Raw genomic sequence first — 23,169 nt, forward strand, 5'->3', positions numbered from 1 at the left:
GGTCTAGAGAAAGCGCAAGTTCCTCCTGAGGAAAATGCCCTTGAAACCATATCGAGTTTGCCGAAAGAGTGTGTGAGAGTGAGTTACTGGCATATAAAGCATATGATTTGGTAATGGGCTTATGAGGGGGTTTACTCGCTGTTTCAATAAACTCCCAGAGCCATGACTGGGCTAAGCTTGCAATACAAACACACCCGTTCCTCCAGTTTATCTGAAAGACACATCTGGAGTCTATCAACTCCTGCAGCACCCCCTTTGTGTTTCCACTCTCCACCACGCTTAACCCCTTCCTCACCCACTCCACCCCTTAATGGGTCATGCACTCTCATTAGGTGACTGTTGCCTAACCGGGAGCCACCCGGTGGCAAGTGCGGGAAAAATGCACCAAAACAAATGTTCATTTTTCTGTGAAGGGGGAAACAAGACTCCCCTGTGCAATCACAGCAGCTGTCCTTAGCGCTCTCCAGAGTGGGCTGGTACAATCTGAGCCTTTCTTTTAGTCAGGCCAGTCTAGACAGAGGGGCTCCTTGCCATCTCGCCATGCCTACACGTTGGCCACTGTTTTTAAGTGTTACAGTGTGGCACACCTCTTCTTTGTTCCCACTCATCAAGGTAATTTGCTCAGCTTGTGTGGAAATCTCCTGCTAAGGAAAACGGCCTCAGATTTATACAAGACAAACTGCAGGAGTGTGCTTTCTTTCTCACCCTCGCTCCCTCCCTCTCCCTTCTTCATCTACCCTTTCCCTCTCTCTCACCACCATACCATCTTTAGCCATCTTGGCTCCGCGTCCCTCATGTCAGATGGTAAAGTTGTTTAAGTTGGACTCCGTCCTAACCCCTACCGCTCAGAATGGCAGAGGCGATTTCAAGGTTGGTTTCGGAGAGATTTCAGGCAAAGAGTGAATGAATGGTCTGCCTCTGCTTTTGCGGAACAGATACTATCAAGCCAAACATATATGAATTGGCCTAGGCCTGCACATAATCATAACACTATAACTGTGCATGTTTTCTCATGCAGACATTTTTAAGAAACAGTGTTCCAGCCCAAGGTTTAATTTCAGGCTTCCCTTAATTTTGTTGCATTATCAGCATAAATCTCAAGCACCTCCTTATTTTCTACACTTAAACTAAGTTGAGTCTACAAGAAGTGTTTGGTTGTCTTATGTGATGTTTTATGTGCTTACTACAATGAGTCCAAAGAAGTGTTTAAAAGATTCCCACTGTAGAGATCATCTCAGCCTCTCTTGTTGACAAAAACGGTCACGCTGCCAACACCTAGGGCCTCCTAACCACAAGCCTCACTCCTGCCTTTCAGACCTGTCCACTACAAACACCCTGCTGCTCCCTCATCCATCATCATCGTTGCCCTCTGCTCTCCCTCCCTGCTCCCTCTCTCGCTGTAGGGTAACAAGCCTTAGTAATGAGGGCCCCTTGTGCCCTGCCTGCCTGTCCTGTGTCCCATGGTGCAGTGGGGCCCATTTGGAAAGGAGCCAGACTGCCTCGGCCCTCGTTGCTCATTATTCTCATTACATTGCCTCAAATCAGTGCAGGACAGGCTGCTGGGATCTGTCCACAACTCATAAAGGTCCCGGCTCATTAGTGGGGTTGCCAGTGAAAACTTCCATCAGAAAGGGTGTGCATAGCGGTAGAGGTACTCAAAAGGTGCGCAAGTACACGAGCAGAGGTCTGACGGTGTGTATGAAAGTGACTTATTTTGCGCATAGCAACCACCGCCACAGAGGCAAGGCATGATTTAACCAGTGTGTTCATCCAAAGAGCTGGAAAGAAATGAAGTATTCCAAGATCCAAATGTAGCCATTGGATGGCAAGCCTGTTTAAAAGACCTACAAAAACACAGTAGTCTAGTAAGAGGGCAAAAAACAAACAATCCTAAATTGCTCCTCTGCACTTGGGTGGCTTGGAAGGTTATGAAGGCAATAGTGGCTTTGAGGAGGTTTGTCCCAATGAAAGGGCTAACTGTGTAGATTGCTGCACGGCCTTGTCCAGGCCTGGAGGAGGGTGTTCTACTCTGGAGCTGAATTCTCCGTTTAATAACAGCAGATCAGACTGCATTCAGCTCTGAATAGAAGTATGCTGTGAGCGTGTGGAAGTGAGTGTGTGTCTGCTGAGACCTGTTAGACTGGGCCAGAAGAGAGGGTGCCCATACTAGGAAGCACACTCAAGGGTTACTGTATACACTGAAGTCACAGCAGCGATGAGCCAAGAGTGAGAGTGTGTGCGCGAGTGTGTGTGTGTACCTGTTTAGACATCTTTGTGGGGACCAAAAATTAGAATGTTACTATACTTGTGGGGACCAACAGTCACTTATGAGGACAAAAGCGGCTGTCCTTGCGAGACTGAAGACTTTTTGAGACTTAAAATGTGGATTTAGTGTCAGGGTTACAATTAGATTATGGTTAGGTTTAGGCTATGGCTTAGGGTTAGGTATTCATTTAGATTAGTTAGGGTTAGGGTAAGCGGCTAGGGCAGAGGTTTCCAACTCTGGGCCTTAAGGGCCGGTGTCCTGCAAGTTTTAGATGTGTCCTTGATCCAACACAGCTGATTTAAATGTCTAAAGTACCTCCTCAACATGTCCTCCTCAACAGTTCTCAAGCTTGGTAATGAACTAATTATTTGATTCAGCTGTGTTGATCCAGGGTGATATCTAAAACCTCTGGGCTAGTGAAAGCACTATCAATTTGATGTCCTCACTAAGATATCAAAACGAGAATGTGTGTGTGTGTGTGTCCCTGTGTGTGTATGTTTCACAACAACATGTGTCCCAATGTGTGTGTGTGTGTGTGTGTGTGTGTGTGCAGTTAGGGGGCGCAGACTGTGTTTATCCTTGTCACGTAGGGGAAGAGATGCAGTGTAATTCCCTGATGTGTGTTTACTCAGCCCCAGTGGGCTGGCCTTTGATTACACCGCTGGTCACATAATATGAGTAACTGCTCACTACTGCTCCAAATGACAAGCACATGTTGACGCCATACTGGAAACAATGAGGAGACCCGAAGAGCCGTGGTGGACCGAGGAGACAAAACAAAACCAAAATCTCACAAGCGCAGACAAAACTCACACTCTAAGCTCATATCTTAATTCATCCCAGCAAACCCTTCCATCAGTGTGGCATTTTTCACAACAGACAGCAAATTTCCCATGAGCTCAGATGTGATTATAAGCTGCCCGAGGCTCAATTAAAGGTTGAAGATGTCAGAGTGAGTGACTGAGTGAGTGAGTGGACCTCCACCACTGTGTGTCAGCAAGCCAGCAGAGGTGGAGGCGGAGGAGTGAAATGAGGCCTGTGTGATTTACATTTCGTGCTCAGCCAGACGCCTGCATCTCCCACTGTGGAGCACAGCCAGGGGTTTGTCTGCCTGTTTTTTGTCTTTCTCCCAAGCTCTTTTAGTTAAATCTCCACTCTGCTGCCTCCTGCTAGTTTTTTATCACTGCTCCAGGTACATGGGAGAGCTCAGATTACCCGACCCACCGACCCTATGGCGCTACAGCAAGGCTTTTCCACACTAACAAAAATATGCAACATCAGCTCATTCTGAGCCACAGATCAGGCTTTAATTTACTATACATTACTGCCCAAGTAGCATTAGCCTCAGGATCTTCCTGTCAACAGCTTTATCAGCGTCCTCGGTGCAAGACTGCTGAGGTGAGAACTGACAACTTGGCCTTGAAACTATTCACCAATGGTGTTCTCGTGTCAGACTTTAGAAAAAAAAAACATAAATTTGAGCAAATATAGCTTTTGTTCTCGACTGGCACATCTGCTCTGAACTTCAGTGGTAGGTACTAACAAGCTAACAACTGCAACAAATTACCATATTTTTCTTTCTTTCAACATTTTTGAGAAACTCGTTAGCTTCATGGGTGGCAGCTCGAAGTGCCATGTGGAACTAATATCTCTGCAACATACCCACCAGCCCCCTCGCCAACAATATAAGCCTGTCTGCCAGACTACAGCATCCAAGTTTGCGAAGTGAAGCTGCAACATATGTGTTGTTGCCATAAAGCTTTACTGGGATGCCCTGTGAAACAGCACACTGTGAAAAAACCCCCAAAATGAATCTGTTGTGAAACGTACACTAGATTCAAGGACAGTGTGAGAATATCAGAGTATTCAGGGAGATTGGCATAGTAGCGTGTAGGTGCTAATTAATTTAACACCCATCCTGTTTGTATTTCATTCACTGGGCAACATGATTTATAAGATTTATTTTTTGTATAAGAACCAGAAACACTGTCAACGTCTGTAGACCCAAGCTCATTCAAACTCTGCCCTGTGGTATGAAAAGTCAAAATTTGGAAATTTGAAGAAGGAAAGCCAGCATGTGTGAAAGCATGGCTGTTGTGCATTAGTGTGCACAGCCTGGATAACTTGCTCTGAATGATGCATGCAGGTTTTGATCAATTTATATTCCCACCTAAATATGACAGAGAGTGTTACAACAACATGGCTGTGTAGGACAAGTCTCAGGGCTTTAACCGGCCCGCCTGCAGTCCAGGCCCGTCAACCTCTGGAAACATTTGGTACACTGTGAAATGAAACATACAGCTAAGGGGGCCCTGCATGTCAAGCAAGTATGGGAAAGCATTTAGCTTCTTAATGTACAACAGTTGGCCTCCTCAGTTTCCTAAACGCTTATAAAACACGATTAAAAGAAGATTCAAGCCAGCACAGCTGTAAACATACCGATGGCCAAACTTTTTCTTTCTTTTTGTTTTTCCAAATATGTTACTGGCAACAAGTTTGAAATGAATATATGCATTTTTTCCAAAAAGCAAAACACACATTATATGTTTGGCCTTTGTACTTTTATCAATTGAATATGTCATTTCAATTATTTGAAATGATTACAGTCTGTTTTTATTTACAATACACAAAGCAACCCAGCTCTTTTGAAAACAGGGTTGTATTTGTTTTCGTAATATCGTGGTCTGGACCAAGGTGGTGGATCGTCTTACAGGCCGTGCAATTATAGCCATGTGTCACCACTGGCAGTTCCAACTATAGTTCCTTTCCCGTTTGTCACCAGTGGCGCTGTGCATCGCCTCAAATTCGTAAGAAAATATTTCATCTCTCACTTGTCTCACACCCCATTCATAGAGAGATTACGATGCCGCTAAGGAGGGCCAGACTGTCTGCAAGTCACAGGCAAAGCTGCCAACATGCAGCTCCTGCCAGAGATCTCCCTTATCTTGTCATGTGGAGTAGGGCTTTACTGATAATGGAGGAGTGAAGTGTAATTATGTGAAGTTTTCAACATAAGTCTGTGATAGCCAGTCTGAGTGTATCATCCTCCCTTCTGGAATGAAGCCCGTGATCGGATAGATGGGCCATAGCTGCTCAGATCTGCTCAGATCTCTCTGATACCTTGTCTGTATGTCTCCACAAGGCCCGGGCCAGAGACAAGCCAGAAATCAGCTCACACATAAATCCAGTGGAAACAATACACATGACATTAGAGCACCCGCAGAAGCACAGTATTTAATAAAGGATGATGAGAAAAGGATACTCACAATTTATCCAAGGCATAAAGTCCAAGGAAGGATCCGTTTCTCAGAACTCGGATTTTGTTGTGGCTCAGTATCCTGTAAATAAAAAAAATGGAAACAAATCAAATCACACGGTTGTTAAAAATAGGTTGAAAAAAAAAACATGAGGAATAGAAATAGAATAGAAACATAAATTAGGAGGAGGAAAAAAGCCAAAGAAAATGTCCATTCAGTGCTGCAGTCACATGAGAGATTAGCATTAGCATTACCTAAAGATGTTTCAAATAAATGATAAGACAGAGGTTGCAATCTTGATAATCATTTTATAAGTTATTGTTTTTTAAGATCAAAGGGATGTCTTTCCATATCAAACAAATGGCGGCACATGCCACAGTAATTAGCTCTTTCCCCGCTGGCAAATCACTTGGCCTTTGGAGTTCTTATCAGTGCACAGGGCAAAATGCTAGAGGGCAGAGTGGAAGTGAGGCTGAGATCTCTCGGTTTGACAGGGAAATGCAAAAATATAAGGCAATAGGCCAAGGCTGCTTTAGAAGTTGCATAGACTTATACTCTGCCCCTAGTTTCAGTGACAATATACTTGTGAGAGTTAAGTAAATAGGACACTACATGGCTTAGCTTATTCACAACAGTAGAAGCATGATAGGGAAAATTTCTAGTCTGAGGCATGGATCATGGAAAGTGCAGCAAGTTAATTGTCTTCTTTATAGAGAAAAAAAAGCTACAACAAAATAGTTACTTTTTAATAAAAACAACTTTATTTGTATGACATTTGTCAAAACACAGAGTCCTTCACAGTTTGAATAAAAGCCAAACATTAAAGATAATGTCTGAAGATACAGACACATAATCAACCATACGATCATTCATCGCACACATACATGCAAATAGTTGCAAACTATGTCCAAAAATAAAGAGGACAATTACTAAAGAGGCGATTAAGGAAAAGCTAACCTGTATAAATGAGTGTTAGCCAGAGAAAGGAAGAGAAACGCATCATGAGAATTTATTAACTTAAAACACCATGAAAGTTTTGTAGCAGATAAGGGTTGAAACAAATCTGCTACTGTATTGAATTACAGTCACAGCGCCATTTTTTCCAATTCAGGAAGAATGACATTTTTATAGTGCACAAAAAGTTCAAGAGGAGGTCTGGGTGGAGAACTGGTGCACAAAAACACCAGTGGTCAAGATTGATAGCACTTTATTCTCCATACGCAGCACATTACTGTCACCATAATCACAATTATGATGGAGCTACACCATCCATCTATCCATCCATCCTCTTCTGCTTATCCTTATCAGGATCGCCGGGGGTCTATCCCGGCTAACCAAGGTTGTTATAGTTAACTAAAAATTAACTAAAAAGTAGAATTTTGAAAATAAAATTAAGACTAACTAAAATTAGAGAAATCTGGAGAACATATTGTTTGTTTAAGTATCTGTTAGTAAAAAATGTATTACAGCTAATGAGGCTTTAATGGACTACCTGTACTGATTTTCCTGAATACTGCCTCTGATATATGCCCTCCGTATAACAACTATAATTAAAAAGACGACAATAAACACTGAAACTAATGAAATCATAACACTTTCAAACAATAGAAACTAAACTTAAACAAGAAAATACACAACCATAATCACTCGGATTCAGACACCTGTCTATATCCTTCTCAGCGTGGGCTCAGGGTACAGCCAGGACCCTGCCCTGGAGACAGGCTGCCATCATTAACACACCCTTTAGTCTCACGTCATTATTGCCCCTGCCACACAGCTTTTAATGGGCTGTTTGTGACATTAAGTGTGTTCTTAATTGAGAGAGTGAAGTTGTGTGTGTGCGGCTTTAAGAGAGGGAGCTCACTGTGAAGCGTCCGTTAGATTTACAGCAGCAGTGCACAGCCCCCCGTTTCCTGCCACATCAATAAAAACACTGCCTTCAGCTCCGCGCCTTCCAGCCCGCTTAATGACCGGATTTAATCGTCCAATCTCAGTATACAAGCATGAGCTGGCCCGACTCACTTCTTCCCTCCTGTAACAGTTAAAAGTGTCGAAAGCCAGCATTGCAAAATGGAAACGTAGGGAGTAAATCATCTTTTGCTACAGCTACATCGTGGACTCTTCAGCCAATATCTTGCGACAATTATCACCAAAATTTCAAAAGCAAAGAAAACACATTTTCAAGCTGTGCTGCAATCAAGACACTAAAAATGATAACGACTGGAATACTGAAAGTAAAGCCTCTCCCACCATTTTTGACGTCATCCCAAATCTGAGCTCCCCCCCCCCCAACCCTTTCCAAGATTTGGAAAAAATACAAACATGTCATGTTCACAAATTCCCACTGAACTCCTCAAAATAAATCATTATTATTAAGGCAGAGAGAGGATGTTAGACGAGAGCAATCCTCTTGTGGTGTAGCCTGGATTTGAACCCGTGACTCCTGGGCCTTGAGGTCTCTTGCTCGACTTTTGGGCACAAAATCTCTCCTATAAATGGATGCAGGCCCAGGATGAAAGTTACAGAAGATCCGGAACTGCCTGAATAATTCAGTGCAGATAGGAGAGGAGAAAGTCACATCTGGCAAAGAAACAAGCCATTTAATTCAACACAGACAGCTGAGATACAGATAGTTCCTTTTGGACTTTGCTTATTAAGCAGAAAACTATTAGTCAGGGAATAATGCACATTTGTCTCTGGTGTGCTCCGAAGGCCCACATGTGCACATCGCTGCAAGCCTACAGGAACAAAACACCTCCTTTCATATAATCACACACTGAGTTAATATGCATTCTCCAAACCTGCACAGATTTATTTATTTGTGTGTTGCATTCAGGTCTAAACCCAGCACACATTCCACACACGGTATTTCAATTATCTCGCTAAAACTTGAAAGCTGACTTTCGCAAATAAACAGCGCACACAAAATGAGCTAACCGAATTCCTCCCATAAGCAACAAAAGGCGCAGATTTCCAGGAACGCAGGGGAGTTGCGTGGCCTAGACACTGCTGTATAATCCCCAAAGCCTGATGTTTGGAGCACAGTTGTAGTGGAGGGCATTGTTCTTTTATAAACAATACAAAGAGTACAACTCTGAGAAAGAGAGAGAAGCAGAACTCTGTAAACAGACAGAAATAGTCAGCGCTCCCATCAGGCTAAACAGGAAACCCAGCCAATTAGCTGTTTATTCAGAACCCGGTTTGAGAGGTCAGGGGTTGCAGAGAGAGCACTTCCTGGAAAGTCATCAGACAGATGGAGCAGGGTCCGGACACAGGTGACAGCTGAGGCAAACGAGGGTCCATCGCTTCATCACTGTAGGTTAACAGAGCTTTACAAACAAAGAAGATAAGCAGCTTCTACTAGGAGGCCTAATGTCTGCTCAGCACACAGTATTGCTACTGAGGCTTAACTGCACATTTCTGCCAGATCTGTCTGTAAGTGACAGATCAGATGGCAGATTGATTTAATCTTCTTCTGTTTTCAAGACCTATTTGCATGGCACGTCAGTGCGCTAACTCAGTCCAGACTACGGTATGGTATCTTTCATTCACTTAACCCTTTCAGAGCACAGAGGCCTAAATTAGATGGGCTAATTGAATCCATCTAATTCATGCAACCAAAGGAAAAAGAGAAAGAGAGGGAAAGCAGGGCCACATGTCAGGCCCCAGGGATCTTGTTTAACCATTTCGCATAATTCATTTACATTAGGATCAAAAAGAAAGAGGTCATATGAAAAGCACCAGGTCAAACCGAGTTACCAGCTTCTCTTCTAGCAGTTCTCACTCAGCAGAAGAGTTAAACACCACATGTATAGCAACAACTTGACGTCACGGTTTTCTTTAATATAAAACATAAAAACACATATGGATGTATTCTTGGTTTTTCGCAAACTTATCCCCAAAGAGATCAAGTAAACGAATATTCTTAAGAAAAAAAACCTTTTAATAAGTGAGCTCGATTCTCAAGTAAATTTCTGTAAACATTACATCTTTAGAAATGCCAAATTATGTATTATTTAAATCTTTGACATCATGCAAAAACGAAAAATCCCCTACCTGCAAAAACCTTCTCTCCAGAAGTTCAGTGGCAAAAAATGTGTAAATTTACGCATCGAATCACACTTGACTTTTTAGCTTCCATTGCCACAGCTCCGTGTTAGATCAGGCTTCTTATGCTGCATGATGGTGTGTAAAAAAAGTAGAACTATACAAAGCATCTTGTCTAGCAGACCACAGCAGCTCCTCCCTGCATCATGCCACTCACTTTGTTGGTTTGCTCAATTTGCTTACTAAACCCACAAAGCCTTTGAGGGCCACACGGGAGCAATGACAGCACGTCACAAATCGTATTTGATTTACTTCCACTCCCCACCCCCCAACTCTTAACTACATAGCTGTCTCATTGGTAACACGCTGCCCTGAGCCTGGAGGATAAGGCCTGATGTGTGCGGGTGCTTACGCACCTTTGTCTTCTGTATTCTGTATACTTTCTAAAGCTGATTTTGGGCCGTCGTTTGGTTGAACACAGGCGATAAAAAAAAGATACATCCCTCTATTATCTGTCCTAACCACAGCAAGAATGCTGTAAACTCAAACACAACAGGATGTCCTGTTTGCTTTTTGGTGTCAGTATCATCCCACCTTCATCCTCTCATCCTGCTTCTTTGCCAAATGCACTTTAAACTTTTTCTTTATTTTTTTGGGTGGGGAAGGATACACAGGAAATGCTCTAGCCTGGTTTGGCATGTAGTCCTGAAAATAAATGAGCAGTACTTAAGTAAAAAGCCCCGATTTCAATTGGCTCCTAAATATTTAGGCATGCTGGATTCAGACAGTGAGCTCTGTGTAGCTGCAGGCTTCTACAGCAAACCACAAGCAGAAAAAGAGTCTTAAGCAAGGATTTATATTTAATAAGAATTCATCTCCAGGCTAAGCTCCTAGAGCTCATTATGTATGTAGTACACTTCACGTTCTGTGAATAATAGTATGGTTTTCTTTCATACTGACTACAGATTCATTCTTCTTCAGCAGATCCAGTCTTTACAACACCTGAAGCTGCAGCAGTCTCACCAATGATGAAACAACGGGAACGCTTGAAAGATGCAATCGATCTAGCACTTCCGAGGCCAAAAGAGACGGAGGTGCTCAGGTTCAGCGTAATAAAGAGTAAAAACAACCCAACGCACCACTGCGTAAACATCAATTAACTTTGGATTGGTCTCTTACGCTCGAGGACCACACGCGGGGTGAGAGACAAGAACCCTTGAAAGAGATTGGTAACGTGGCAAAACTCCGGTCGTAATTCAGAGACCAATGGGAGCCAGATAATGAGACTAACTGTAAATGAGAGTCTCAGAGCATCATTACTGAATTAAGTCTGGTTTAATTAGCCGATCTGATAATGCACATGCTGGTCTGTTTCACATAAATAAAATTTAATAAGAATTTAACCGTGAGGGAGCTGAACTCTGCTGAAAGTGGTGCAATTACCCACTTTTAGATTACAAGAGGCCAGCTTTGTGTGAGCTCTTTTATTTGTGTCTTATAGCTGAGCTGCAAAACCAGTGCTGATTTATTTTACTGCATTTTCCCCTTTAGCTTTCCATTTGAGCAGCTTTTTCTAGCCAAAGGTGCATTTCAAGAATATGTGCCATTCACAGAGGAGAACTAAGTGGACATGGCAGCACTTCTCTTCATATATACATCACACACATATCCCTCAGAGTAATGCAGACAGACGGGGTGGATCAACAAAATACTGCGGTTACACCAAAAGATGGATTAGAAAGTGCATTACCTAATTTAGCTTCCCAATCCCACTTACTCCATCCAAACACGGGCTCTAATGAATCAGACGCCATTACCCATCTACATTACACTACTACTATGACGGGCTGGCAACTTGTGGAAGTTGTACCCCACCTCTCGCCCTGCTGTCAGCTGGGATAGGCTCCAGCACCCTCGCAACCCTGAACCAAATAAGTGGTTTAAAAAAAATGATGGAAGCATGCAGTGGATTACACTGCAATTTAAGCTCCCAAACCAGGAGAATCAAAATGATCCCTTCAGCTGCGGGCACGCCAGCGAGAAAGGATAACATCATCGGATGTGTCATAAGAGATGAGCTGTAAACTTTTAGAAAATGTTTCAGTGACAGACTGTGATGACTGTGATACTTTTACACCCACAGAAAAACATACACAACTTGCTAAGCTGAGATTCCTGTCTGGACAAACTTAGAGCCGTAATTAAAGCGGGCTGCCATTTATACATTCAGCGCTGTGATATGTGAGAAAGCCAATCTGGAAAACTTTTACTAACAGCAGCAATTAATCTTCCAGTCTTGCATGCAGAATGCAAGAGTGCGTCTATAAAAAAGCTATTTGCTAAATGAATGAATTGCCATGAAGTACTGCTGATGTTTGTTTAAGTGGAACACAATGTAGGCAATACAATTAAAAACAGCAGTCATTATTAATTATTTGAACTGATTTTTAAAAAAAATAAACCTGCAGTGACAGACAATAATAAGCATTTATACACCTGTACATATACACATAAGCTGTGAAGACCTTCATTAGCAGCTGAGAATTGTGGGTAATGACATTTCGTGAGGTGTGTTAACAGCGAGGAATTATATAAGTATTAAAGTAAATGTAGATTATTTGTTTAGTGTTGGTTTAAGGAGATGTAAATGTTAATTCAGGGGATATTGAAATGCATCAGTATGTGTGAACTGCATTATTTTTTTCTGAGGGAATTATTTATTCTATGCTGTGAAAATATTCACATTTTCATTTGTAGGACTGCTGACAGTATGTGTGGTTATGGTTCACAGCCTGCATCAGAACTCTAACTTTAGGAAAAATCCTGTAAATTTTACAGTAAAATACTGGCAGCAGGGTTGGCAGCACTTTATTGTAAAATTTAAAGTGACCATACTCTAATTCTTTTTACATTTTTTTACTGTATTTTTGAAATACAGCCTGCTTACTCTAAAATTGTGTATTTTTTTTTTACAGCAATCCATTGCAGTCCAGCGCTCTCCTCTAAGTCTCTTCCTTACTAACAGACACATTTTGTAGAAAGCAGAGGAGGAAAGTGGAGGGAGGAGGAATAAGAGCAGAGAGATCTCTCAGAGTGGGAGGCCAGTTGTGTCATCCTTGTTACAATAAGTGCTTTAAAAGAGGCTTCCAGATCGCACCGACTATTCAGCGCATGGGTTATTAACCCTTTCAGACAGAAAGTCACCAAAGCCAGCAGTCCTGGGAGCCCCTTGCACCCTGAGCCTGTCCTAGGCAAGTCGCGGCACCAGAAAGACTAAATGCCCCTGAGCTCAACAGGCACTTAAACAGCAAATGCATGTCAAGATGTGAATGTGCCCATTGTGCCTGACCCACCAGTGGGCTCGCAGCAGCCACCAGGGAACGCTGCCAAGCTACAAGCCCCATTTACCGCCTGTCATGGAAAGGCACTTGCATGTAATTGCATGAAAAATATTTTTTATGAAATCATTTTGCAGACCCACATTGAGTAATTTAGTCATCAAACAGGGAGAAGAGGGTGAGAGCAGCCACACGAAGGAGTGGTACAGATTCCTGTCATTCGTGTATATGACAAAATAGATGAATTTAATGATTTATGCCAATAATTTTCTTGCATTACTCAGTTTTGTTATCATATTTATGTCCCTCAAGGCCTAGCGTGGGGAGTGTGCTCCTGCATCTGATATGCTGAACCGCTTATTATAGAGTGTACTGCATTGTGCTTGGGTTAACATGCAGGGCCAAGCAGTTAGGCTTTGTGGTTTGTGGTGTGTATGTGTGTGTGTCTGTGTGCGTGCGCGCAGATTTATATGTACTAGTGTGTGACCTATCAGATTTATTTATATGGAAAGTGTGTATGTTTAACTCGATGGGTATGTGTGTGTGTGTGCGCGCATAAGTGGTCCAAAAACTACTAGTCTAAAATTAAAATCTGGGTTTTTTAAATGTCTCTAATTAGAGAGGGGAGGACTGGAGCCTATTTTGAGAGATGTGGCCATGCACGCCCTTCCCATATGTGTGCGCACAGGCTGACACACACACACACACACACACACAATACACGATTTGGAGAGGAAGGTCTCCACTTTAAGTTGGTCTTATTAGACAATTCATCGAGTTCTGCTATCAGGAACTGTCTACCAAAAGCGCTTCAATATACAATTTATTAAAGCTGAGAAACCAGTGAACTCCAAAGACATAAACAAGTAGCTGCCACAAATATTAACAATCAGGGAACACAAGCTGAAATAAAACCGCCTTACTGTGAGGCTGCAATAAATTAGTGCAATATTTATAGTCAAAGACTCGTCAAGACAAACCAAACTGGAAAGTTTATGGCTGGAGTGCAGGAACACAATAGTCAGTTTAATCACTGTCTAAAGTGTTTTTACACTTTTAATGAGGCAATTTAGTGAATTTAGCCATTTGAGACAGTGAGTGGAATGTGGTGTATGCCTGTTAACATTGTCTCATTGTTCTGTTTCATAACCAGCCTCTGTTTTCTGATTCCCAGCAAAGACTGCTGGGAAATCAGGCCGCGTTTACAAAGGCTTGGCTAAAATCTTTTTGCCCCAGATACTGAGTGCCTTTAGAGGAATCTGTGAGAAGGTTGTTTTTCTTTTTTCATTTCTGTGCAGCAGTAATGCTTTCTCGAATGACAGTCAGGGCTCAATTCAGATTTACCAACGTTTCAACACCAGAGGCTACCACAGTGTATTAAATAATCAAAAGGCATCTGTAATAAAAACTGGTAGACCACCATTCTTTCCGAAGGAACACACATTCATACTGTATCTTTAAACAGCGGTTAAGCCATCAAGAAGATTTTAATCAAGGGTTATTGCTTTATGTCACAACTTGTTCAGTCACTTTAAATGTAGCTCTAAACCAGATCGTATTCATAGACAGTGTAAAGGATAAAACAATCCAAGCAACAGATGTTTAGTTTGTTGTGGCTCCGTGTAACAGCTTACTCAATAATGAGTAACGATGAAGATGAGCTGCTGGTTGGTTTTATATACTTGAGTACCGTTGATAAAGATACAAAAACACACTATCAGTATCTCTTTTTTATTTAACAATTTGTTTCTTAGGAAAAAAAAAAGTGGTCACATGACGTTACCTCGGGGACAAAGCTGTGGTTGTTATTTCCCACTACTTGCAGTATTTATCTTTCCATCTAAAGCCCCTTCCACATATAAAGCAATTTATTTGTTTTCCATCCCTGTGCTGCTGATAGGGGAGTGCAAGTGAACAATATAAGCTCTGGTTGTATGGGTAATCATAGTTTGTGCGTGCAACACCCTCAACTTCTGGGTGATCCACTTCTACCACATGGCGATTGCACAGGTCGCCCAGTGGAAGGCAAGCTGTCTCCCAACAATTACCATACAACTCAGATCGACTGCAATCACTCTAGGACAGATTGGCAAAGGTTTACACCTATACTTGCCATGTAATTTATAAATTTACAATCTGTCATCTATCATCATACAGTCTGGTGAACTCCAACATCTGTCGACAGCAGTCTTTACTCTGCTATGGAGAGCTGCTGCAAGCTAATGAGAGCCTCCAACCTGATGAACTTTGAAATTCAGTTTAATTCAATTTCATTGTATTTATATGGCACCAAATCACAACAACAGGCGCTTATAAAAGACCCCTACAATAATCCAGAGGAAGGATTACCATATGCAGTTCATTCACAGTAAGAGAGCGGTGGATAAGCTGCTGATTGAACTGCTTATTTGTTTGTGACAATGTGGCATTTAAAAACATTTTCAGAGGAGCAACCTATCTGCATGTGTTTCCATTCAAGCACACTGACATGACTGACAAAAGGAAACCCAAAAGCTTTCCTTGACTTTAAATTCTGCCATATGTTCATTTAGTGTTAGTACACAGACTAATGCAGACTTTTAGCTCTTAATTGTTGTGCTTAAATCCAGATTGGTGATAAAATGGCACTAGCCATGTCCAAAGCCATGAAGCACTAAGTTCAGCCTCTTTGCTCGACACGTTACTGTTCTTGCACATTCGATACTTTCTGTAGTTGCTGTAAAATTGTTCTGGTCAACCCACCCTCTAAAACTGAAAGTGTAAGCACATTATTCATACTGATGGATACAGTTACTTAGGATACTCTAAGTAATATAAAAGTATCTGAAATTCAGAAGATGATTGCACTGCATTGCCATAGATTAGTTCAAAGACACACACATGCATGCACACACACACATACACACACGCAAGCCACAGGCATTCCCACTACAGACACCCATTATCTCCGTCCCATGTGTTGTCGACCCGGAGCAGGAACTTTGGGGGCCGCTGTGGTCAGACACAGGGAGCGGGAAGTTAGCGCTGGCAAAGAAAAGCCAAAGTCAGGCATTTTTGGAGTAAGATAAGAAGAGAGCAGCGAGAAAGGAAAAACTAAAATAACAAAAAGCCACTTGGGGGTATGAGATTACTATGACAACACACCGCTGTTTTTGCCAAGTTTTGGAACACCGGGGCCATTTAATCAACAAACACAACAAGGTGATAAGTGAAATGCACATTCATCAAGCAAACGGGCGGGCAGCTGCAGTACACACAGTATGACGGCGAAGACTCCCTCTCTGCTTATGTTACCTTGAACTGCAAGGACTTAATAAAATACAAGGCTTGTGTGGCACTGGCAGGTGCTGCAGCTGCAGTAGAAAACTCGGAGTATCCAGTGTCAGGCCGTTGTTTGCTTTTTTGATTTATTGCTGACCACGGCCACACCTAACATGTGTGGAGGGGAGTCTGCTCCCCCTCGTCTCAACACCTTTCCCCACATAAATAAACTCTTCAGGAATGCCCAGCCAGCACGCTCTCTCTTTCCCTCTCTCTCTCTCTCTCTCCGTGAACTTTCCCTGATGATAAGATGTCATTCGGGATGTCTCGTAGTCACGCTCCTATCTGACAAACACTGACTCACAGACCAATCATAAACCACCGACACATCTGCTGGCCCTTGGGTATCCAGCCTCCCATTTGCCACAAGTGAGAGGCTGATGATGTGACTCAGAAGATAGCACAGCGATTAAAGGCACACAGATTAATACTGTAGGCAGCCAATTATACTACTGAGGTGAGCTGGCTTTGAAAAAATAGACACTCAGAGGGCGTAGCAGATGTAGCAAATGATATCGGGCTTCATGATGGGCAGATAAACAGAGCCAAAAATGAAAAGACTCAAACCAGATGAATGTGGGGTTAACAAAAAGGCTTCTCCATCACTCCTTTTTAGAGGCAGACTGCTTAGATGCTGGTGTAGCATATTCTTGTAGGTGTAGATTATGCAGGATTAGTTCAGCCACTGCTAACACTAGTAATATTATAGAAAGGTTTTTAATATATAAATCCTGTAAAATTCTAATAATTATGCTGGTTCAAATGGAGAAGGAGCAACCACAACAGTGTAACAGGGCGTGTGCCGTACATTTTGCTAGCAGCTGTGAAGAAACTAAGAGACTGCTCATGAGGACATTTGATAGAGAAACTATACGTAAGTTAGTTAAACAAACATGGTGAAAAGAACACACAGACAGCAGTGTTTTGTACTACAAGTGGATGTTTTTTTAATAATAATAATCAGCACACACTTGGAGCCAATTCAGTATTCAAACTGTAAATCTGAATAAATTGAATTAATAATCTCTTTGAGTCATTAAGCTTTAGAAAGCTGTAATCGGGTACTGTGTTTCTCAACATGACAGAGTCATGATCAGCATCAAATAGCTACCTTTTAGACATTTTCTCTTTTTTTCTCATGAATAATTTAAAAAACAAATGAATAAGCTGAGTTGGTCATGTCGATGGTGTGTTTGCTGGCAGTGCCACTCAAGCACACCATCTACATGAGATGAAGACAAAATGTGGTTGTAGGAGTAGCTCAAAAATCAAGCTTTTATCTGCTTTCTTGCTAAGAGTTGAACTGGTAAAAGTTGGAAGGGAGAGCCAACTGTTTTATGCTGATGTGTTGTCTGTTAGCTGTGCAACAATGACCTAACGTAAGTTTGTGCAGGACACTGGACAAAAATAATGTCAAAGTGACCTAGGTCACACAAAAAAATGTGACACTAAAGAGCAAAAACTAGTTTATCTCTGTATATGTGAACATAAAGTTTGCATCTCAAGTGATGCTGGTTTTAATGCAAAAATCATGCAAAAACATACTGTCTGAAGGAAGTAAATGGGCAGACATTCACTTCCATGATTCTCACTGATAAAAAATATTGTTGCCGTGGCTGAAATACTTTCATCTGAAACCCTTGACTGCCATTTAGCCACACTGACATACTGGGCTCAAGTTCAAGCACGCAGAGAGAGCAACTGCAGCTGTCTTGGATGGGGAGGGAGGGGGGGCGATCACGCCAAGGATGGGCATGCTGCTGACCCTCACTCTGAGTATCTGAGCCCACTCGCTCAGGCTAGCATCCACTGAGCCACAGCCATCAGTCACTGACAATGATGACAAGAAAATACGCCAAAGGAGGAGCACAGCTTTGACTTGGGTACAAACCACAAGTTATGAAGCACCAGCACATTTGCACATGCGCTGCCACTGTACATTCTCTTCATTTGTCTGTTATTCATTAAAACGCTAAAACAAACACAGCTGCCCCCACGCTGCACTCATTTTTCTTTGGGTGTTTCAGGGCTATAGCATGAATCTGTAGGATACGTATACCAGTTAGCTAATGATACATATATATTGCTTGCTTCAACACAGATACCCCAAACTGGCATATTTGCATATGTCTGCCAGCTGATTGTCTGTGAAACATCCTTTTTCAGATGAAAGATTGAATGAACTCTTCCTTCTGCTAAGTTGTGCTTCACAGCCTCCCACATTTTCATTATTATTAAAGCCATTTTTGTCCTGTTCCCTAATGCAGTAGTAGAACCTACAGTATGAAATCTTCTGAAACAGCCTTCACTTCATACAACAAGAATTATGTGATCAGTTTACGAAGAAAGTCTGAAGATGCTGAAAACACTGAAATAGCCAATACCAAAAGATTACAGCTTCTTTAGTCAGCAGAGCTAAACTTTCAACATAATAAACAACATTTGGCTTTGGGACACAGGGGTTGATGAAATTATGCGTATGTGGATATTCCATTAAAATTATAATAACTTGTTATTAATGAGCCCATTAATCATTGTGATTAATGGGCTCATTTTGCAACAGTTGGCATCCACACTTTTCAGATCAAATTACATTATTATTGGAATAACAACCTGGATGGGGTTTTTTGGAGGGGGGGTTAACAAAAATGCCAGATTTGTTATTCCACACGCATACATAAACAGTTAGCTAACTGGAATTTCGAACTCTACAGCTGGACCAATTTATCAACGGGCCAAAATTTTAGGCCACTATTAAATATTTTCTGATCTATTGATATTGCCATTTATAACAGCAAATGACAGAAAATGAAACAAGTAAAGAAGAGACAACAGAAACACCCTTCAGCCAGGAAGTTGCATAGTTTGCCCACCAGGGGGCACTCTGCAACATCCCTTTTGCCAACAAGTGTTTGGAACTACAAACAAAACAGAGTCAGGCAGAATCACTAAATACCTACACATAACAAATGGAAGTTGTTTTGCGTTTCAGGTGTCTGAAAGAAAAAAATATCGGCCGATATATTGGATTTTTAAATCATCAAATATCGACATTAGTCTTAAAAAACATACTATAGCTCTCAGGCTGAAGTCTGACAGAAACAGTTCTGTTTAGTCCCTGGTATTGACAGGCATGTAAGAAAAGTGTGTTTACACTCCAAACCAGTTGAGAGAATGGAAACTATGAACTTTTGCTATAGAGGCATAAGAGACAGCTTCTGTTAGAGATGTAAGCCGTTTAGAGTAGGTACAGATGTTCCTCCCTCTGTCAATAGCCTCAGTATAGTCTTCTTAGCTTTACTGGAAGCGTCCTGTGTTACTGAGCCTTTCTCCTGCCAATGCACTCATTTTCTCATCTTTTAGGCTATTTGGGATGCATAAAACTGGGGATATACCAACATTGGTGCCCATGTTATCCCTACGTCTTTCTATGAATTACTGCCGGGGTCGTTAGGCTGGAACAGACATGTGAACAATGTCACCTTGTTCAATGTGGCATCCCCAGCAGATGTTTGAATGACTCAGTCCTGCCCTATTAATTCAAACATGTCCAATAATGACTGATGACTGGTACTTGAATAGGTTCAGACCTGGCATTAACACTCTCACTGGGTCTAGCGCTACCCTAATGTATTCCACTCCTCACTTTTATGCATCACCTTTAAATCCATTTTCCAAACAGCTTTTCTGACTTTTACCAGTACTAGTAAGACCTGTACCATTCTGACTGGCCAGGTGTGAAGCACAACTAAATAACCTAAGCTTGGGGCATGGAGAAGACTGTGTAGAGAAGCCGGTGCCTTCAGTGTCTAAGCTGTAGAGATCTGCAGTCTTTTTTGACACAGATGAGTTCTCTCAGTTCATCCAGCTGAATTATTATGACAGAAACATCCAATCTGCTCTTGATAAAAAACAATATGCCAGTTGCATTAGAAAATGTCTCAGATTTGAACCTCCCTTGGCATTATCACAGACGAGAATAATTTCTTTTAAGTAACCAAAAGTTATTCGATTTTGCAGCAAATGAAGAAAGACTGTTTGCACTTCGTCAAAACAAAGTCCCGCGTCCATGTATGTCCTTGAACGCGTTGCCAAGATATGACCTAACTTCCTTTTCAACAGCTTCATTGCCATGATGAATAAAAGCTTTTGAAAATGAGAAATCCATACAATATCTTGGTATGAAGATGATCTGGTCCAGTTCTGATGAAGATCGGAAACAACGGAGCCTGTGAAATTTTAGCAAACTTAAAACATAAACCAAAAAAATTGATATCATATGGATTTATCATAGATCTTATGAATATTGGGCATATTGTTTAAAAATTAACTCCAGCTCCAACCAGCTGCTTCAGCGGCAGTGGTGTTACCCAAAATTGTAGTTTTGCATAATTCCGCTAACAGCCAAAGACAAATGTAACATCCAAAATATTAGAGACACGAAGTAATGTATTAAAAGTGAAGCTATGTTGATGCATTTAGGAGCCCTGCCTCCTCCTCTTGTGTCTCAACTTGGAGCTAAAGATCTGTTAGTCAGGGGATGGGGAGTTTTCAGTCTCCAGGGGCACATCCCTCTGAACTGCCTGCCAAACTTCTCCTCTCTCCATCATTTTTCTTGCTCAGCTTTCTTTCTTTCCCCTTTGATTCCCTCGTCCCACTTCTTCTACTCCTCGTATTCGACCTTCTTCCCTCGCTCCGGCCTCTTTTTAACCTACACCGTCTTTTCCCACTTTCTCCTCAACAGAACTTTTCACTTTCACACCCTTATCTGTTTTACCCTCTCTTCCCTTTCCACTCCTCTTCCTCTCTCAGCGATCCACCTCCTCTGCAGCCGTGCATAATTAGGCCTAAACACAAGCCTGCTCAAGCTCACATCTGGAAGGAGTTTGGACATGGCAGTTTCCTACCAAGACGACTAAATATTTAGGTTGAGAGTTACTGCATGTGGATGAACTCATGATAGAGAGCGGGGGGAGGGGGGATGGAGATAAAGAGAAACGAATGAAAGTGGGACAAACGACTGGAGCTCGATGGAGAAGGCTGAGAATAAATTTATACACCATTAAACTACTGATAAGCATAAGTTTAAAGAAACGGCGATGTGTAAACGTGACACACACTGCAGTGTAAACAAACTCCAAACAGAGATACTGACGAGCCATAGGAGGAGGTGATAATATTGGGGGGGTCAGGGGGGTGGACTGTTTGCTGCTCCTTTATGGATGGCAGGAGCAACAAACAGCCAGCTAATAGTTTTAATAAACAAATCGCCGTCGGGTTTTCCCATGAGGCTCAGGGGCCTCAGCTGGAATGTTCACAGGGGCCAGCTGTTGTGAATTACACGTAGCAGCCAGCCCCGGAAGCCCAAGGCCTGGTGTCCTCCAGCCTTTGCCTGCTCAGCATGGAGGAGAGCATTCCTCCAGGCTGCCCCAGAGAGAGGGCAGCAGGGCCTGGCTCTCAAGCCCTCCGATTCTGGAGAGGAGGAAAAGTGATGTAGGGCATGGAAAAAGCTCCTATGCCGCACCTGGGATACTGTCTGCAGTTTCAGAGCGTCTGTGGAATGTCAGGAATAACACGAATACCCACACAACTTCTCGCATTCCACATCTGGAGCTAATGTCACGAGCAACAGTGGGAACGCAGGCGCTTGAAAAGACTCACCGAATCCTCAGGAAAACAAACTTTCTAGACACCGTCGTTCCCGGGATATAGAGAAAATGGTGGATTGCAAGCGGAATTGTTTTCGCCTGGCAGAGAGCTTAATCAAAAAAGTGTCACAGAATGCAAAGCGCATGCACAAAACATCTTAACCAAAGTTAGGTGTGGGTATAGGAGATTATCTTAAGTCACCTCAACCACTGCCACCCGAGCCATTTCACCTCCTCCAGCTTTTCAGCAATGTGTTCCCCAGATGTTTATCCTGCCTTTAATAGGCAAGAAACATAAAGCCCTATAAATGGACTGCTGGCTGGCTTTAGCTCTCCTGGGCATAAATCCCCTCACTTTACCTCATATGCTTTCTCCAGTGGGGCAGTTGAACATGTTTTTTCCCCCTGTGACGATGTGCACTTAGCATTTCTCCCGCTGGGTCAGAGTACAGAGACACTAACACACTGTGGGAATGAGCAATGTCTTCAAAAGACTGAGCAGCTGTGAAGAAAGTGGTGTGTTACTGTCCAAAGAAATGTGTCACTAATAGATCGGTAGGCCATCAGTCATGGGCAATAGTGTACTTTGGCCAGTGATGGTAGTGCTTTCAAGTTTGGTCCAAAACAGACCACACAAATAACTGCTTTATAATTACAAATATGCAACTATTCTGGGTCAGGATTAGTGCTGTCCAGCTTTCGCCAGATGTTTTTTTTTTTCCTCCCTTTTCAACAGAAGGAGATAGTGAGGCAGGGTGTTGCGGCATTTAAGGAGCCGCCCACCAGTAAAGCAAAGACTCAGACATAAAATACTTATAATGTGTTTCTGTTTATTCTAGTTCTGCGAGGCCAAGTCAGCTGGGCCATGTGCACGAGCGGCGGCGGTGGTGGAAGAAGAAGGAGCGAGCTGAAGACAGGGCGTCTGGCTGAGTCTAATTTAAAGCGACAGAGTTGTGTCAGAGAGGCAGGGCCAGATGATGGCTACAGTCAGCCCTATGCCCTCTCAACGCTTGTTTTAATGGTTTGCAGCATGGCAGCGTTCAGCCCGGCAGTTAAAGTAAATCAAGATGTAAGCACCTAACCTGACAAGTCTTATTAACTCAGAAAGCCATTAATGTAGGTAAAACTAAGGTCAAGGGGTCATCGGTGTGTGGCTCCCAGAATACTTAAGCCTTAGATGATAATCACATTGGGAGTACTTTTTAAGAATGAACAACTAAAGGTGACTTCCCTAATCCTATAACATGGACATTCTGTGACTTCAATTTAATTTAACTATGGAAACAAGTTGT

General features: G+C 42.3%; 1 protein-coding gene across 1 annotated transcript in view; it reads right to left on the reverse strand.

The window, feature by feature from the left end:
* Positions 1-23,169, reverse strand: part of adgra2 (adhesion G protein-coupled receptor A2) — a 39,649-nt gene that overhangs the window by 15,190 nt on the left and 1,290 nt on the right. The window contains exon 2 of the mRNA XM_005729420.2: positions 5,533-5,604. Coding sequence (XP_005729477.1) covers positions 5,533-5,604 — 72 coding nt within the window. The remainder of the gene's footprint in view (positions 1-5,532; positions 5,605-23,169) is intronic.

Source organism: Pundamilia nyererei, unplaced genomic scaffold, assembly GCF_000239375.1.
Source record: "Pundamilia nyererei isolate P.nyererei 1_Seehausen unplaced genomic scaffold, PunNye1.0 scaffold00033, whole genome shotgun sequence".
Lineage (NCBI taxonomy): Eukaryota > Metazoa > Chordata > Actinopteri > Cichliformes > Cichlidae > Pundamilia > Pundamilia nyererei.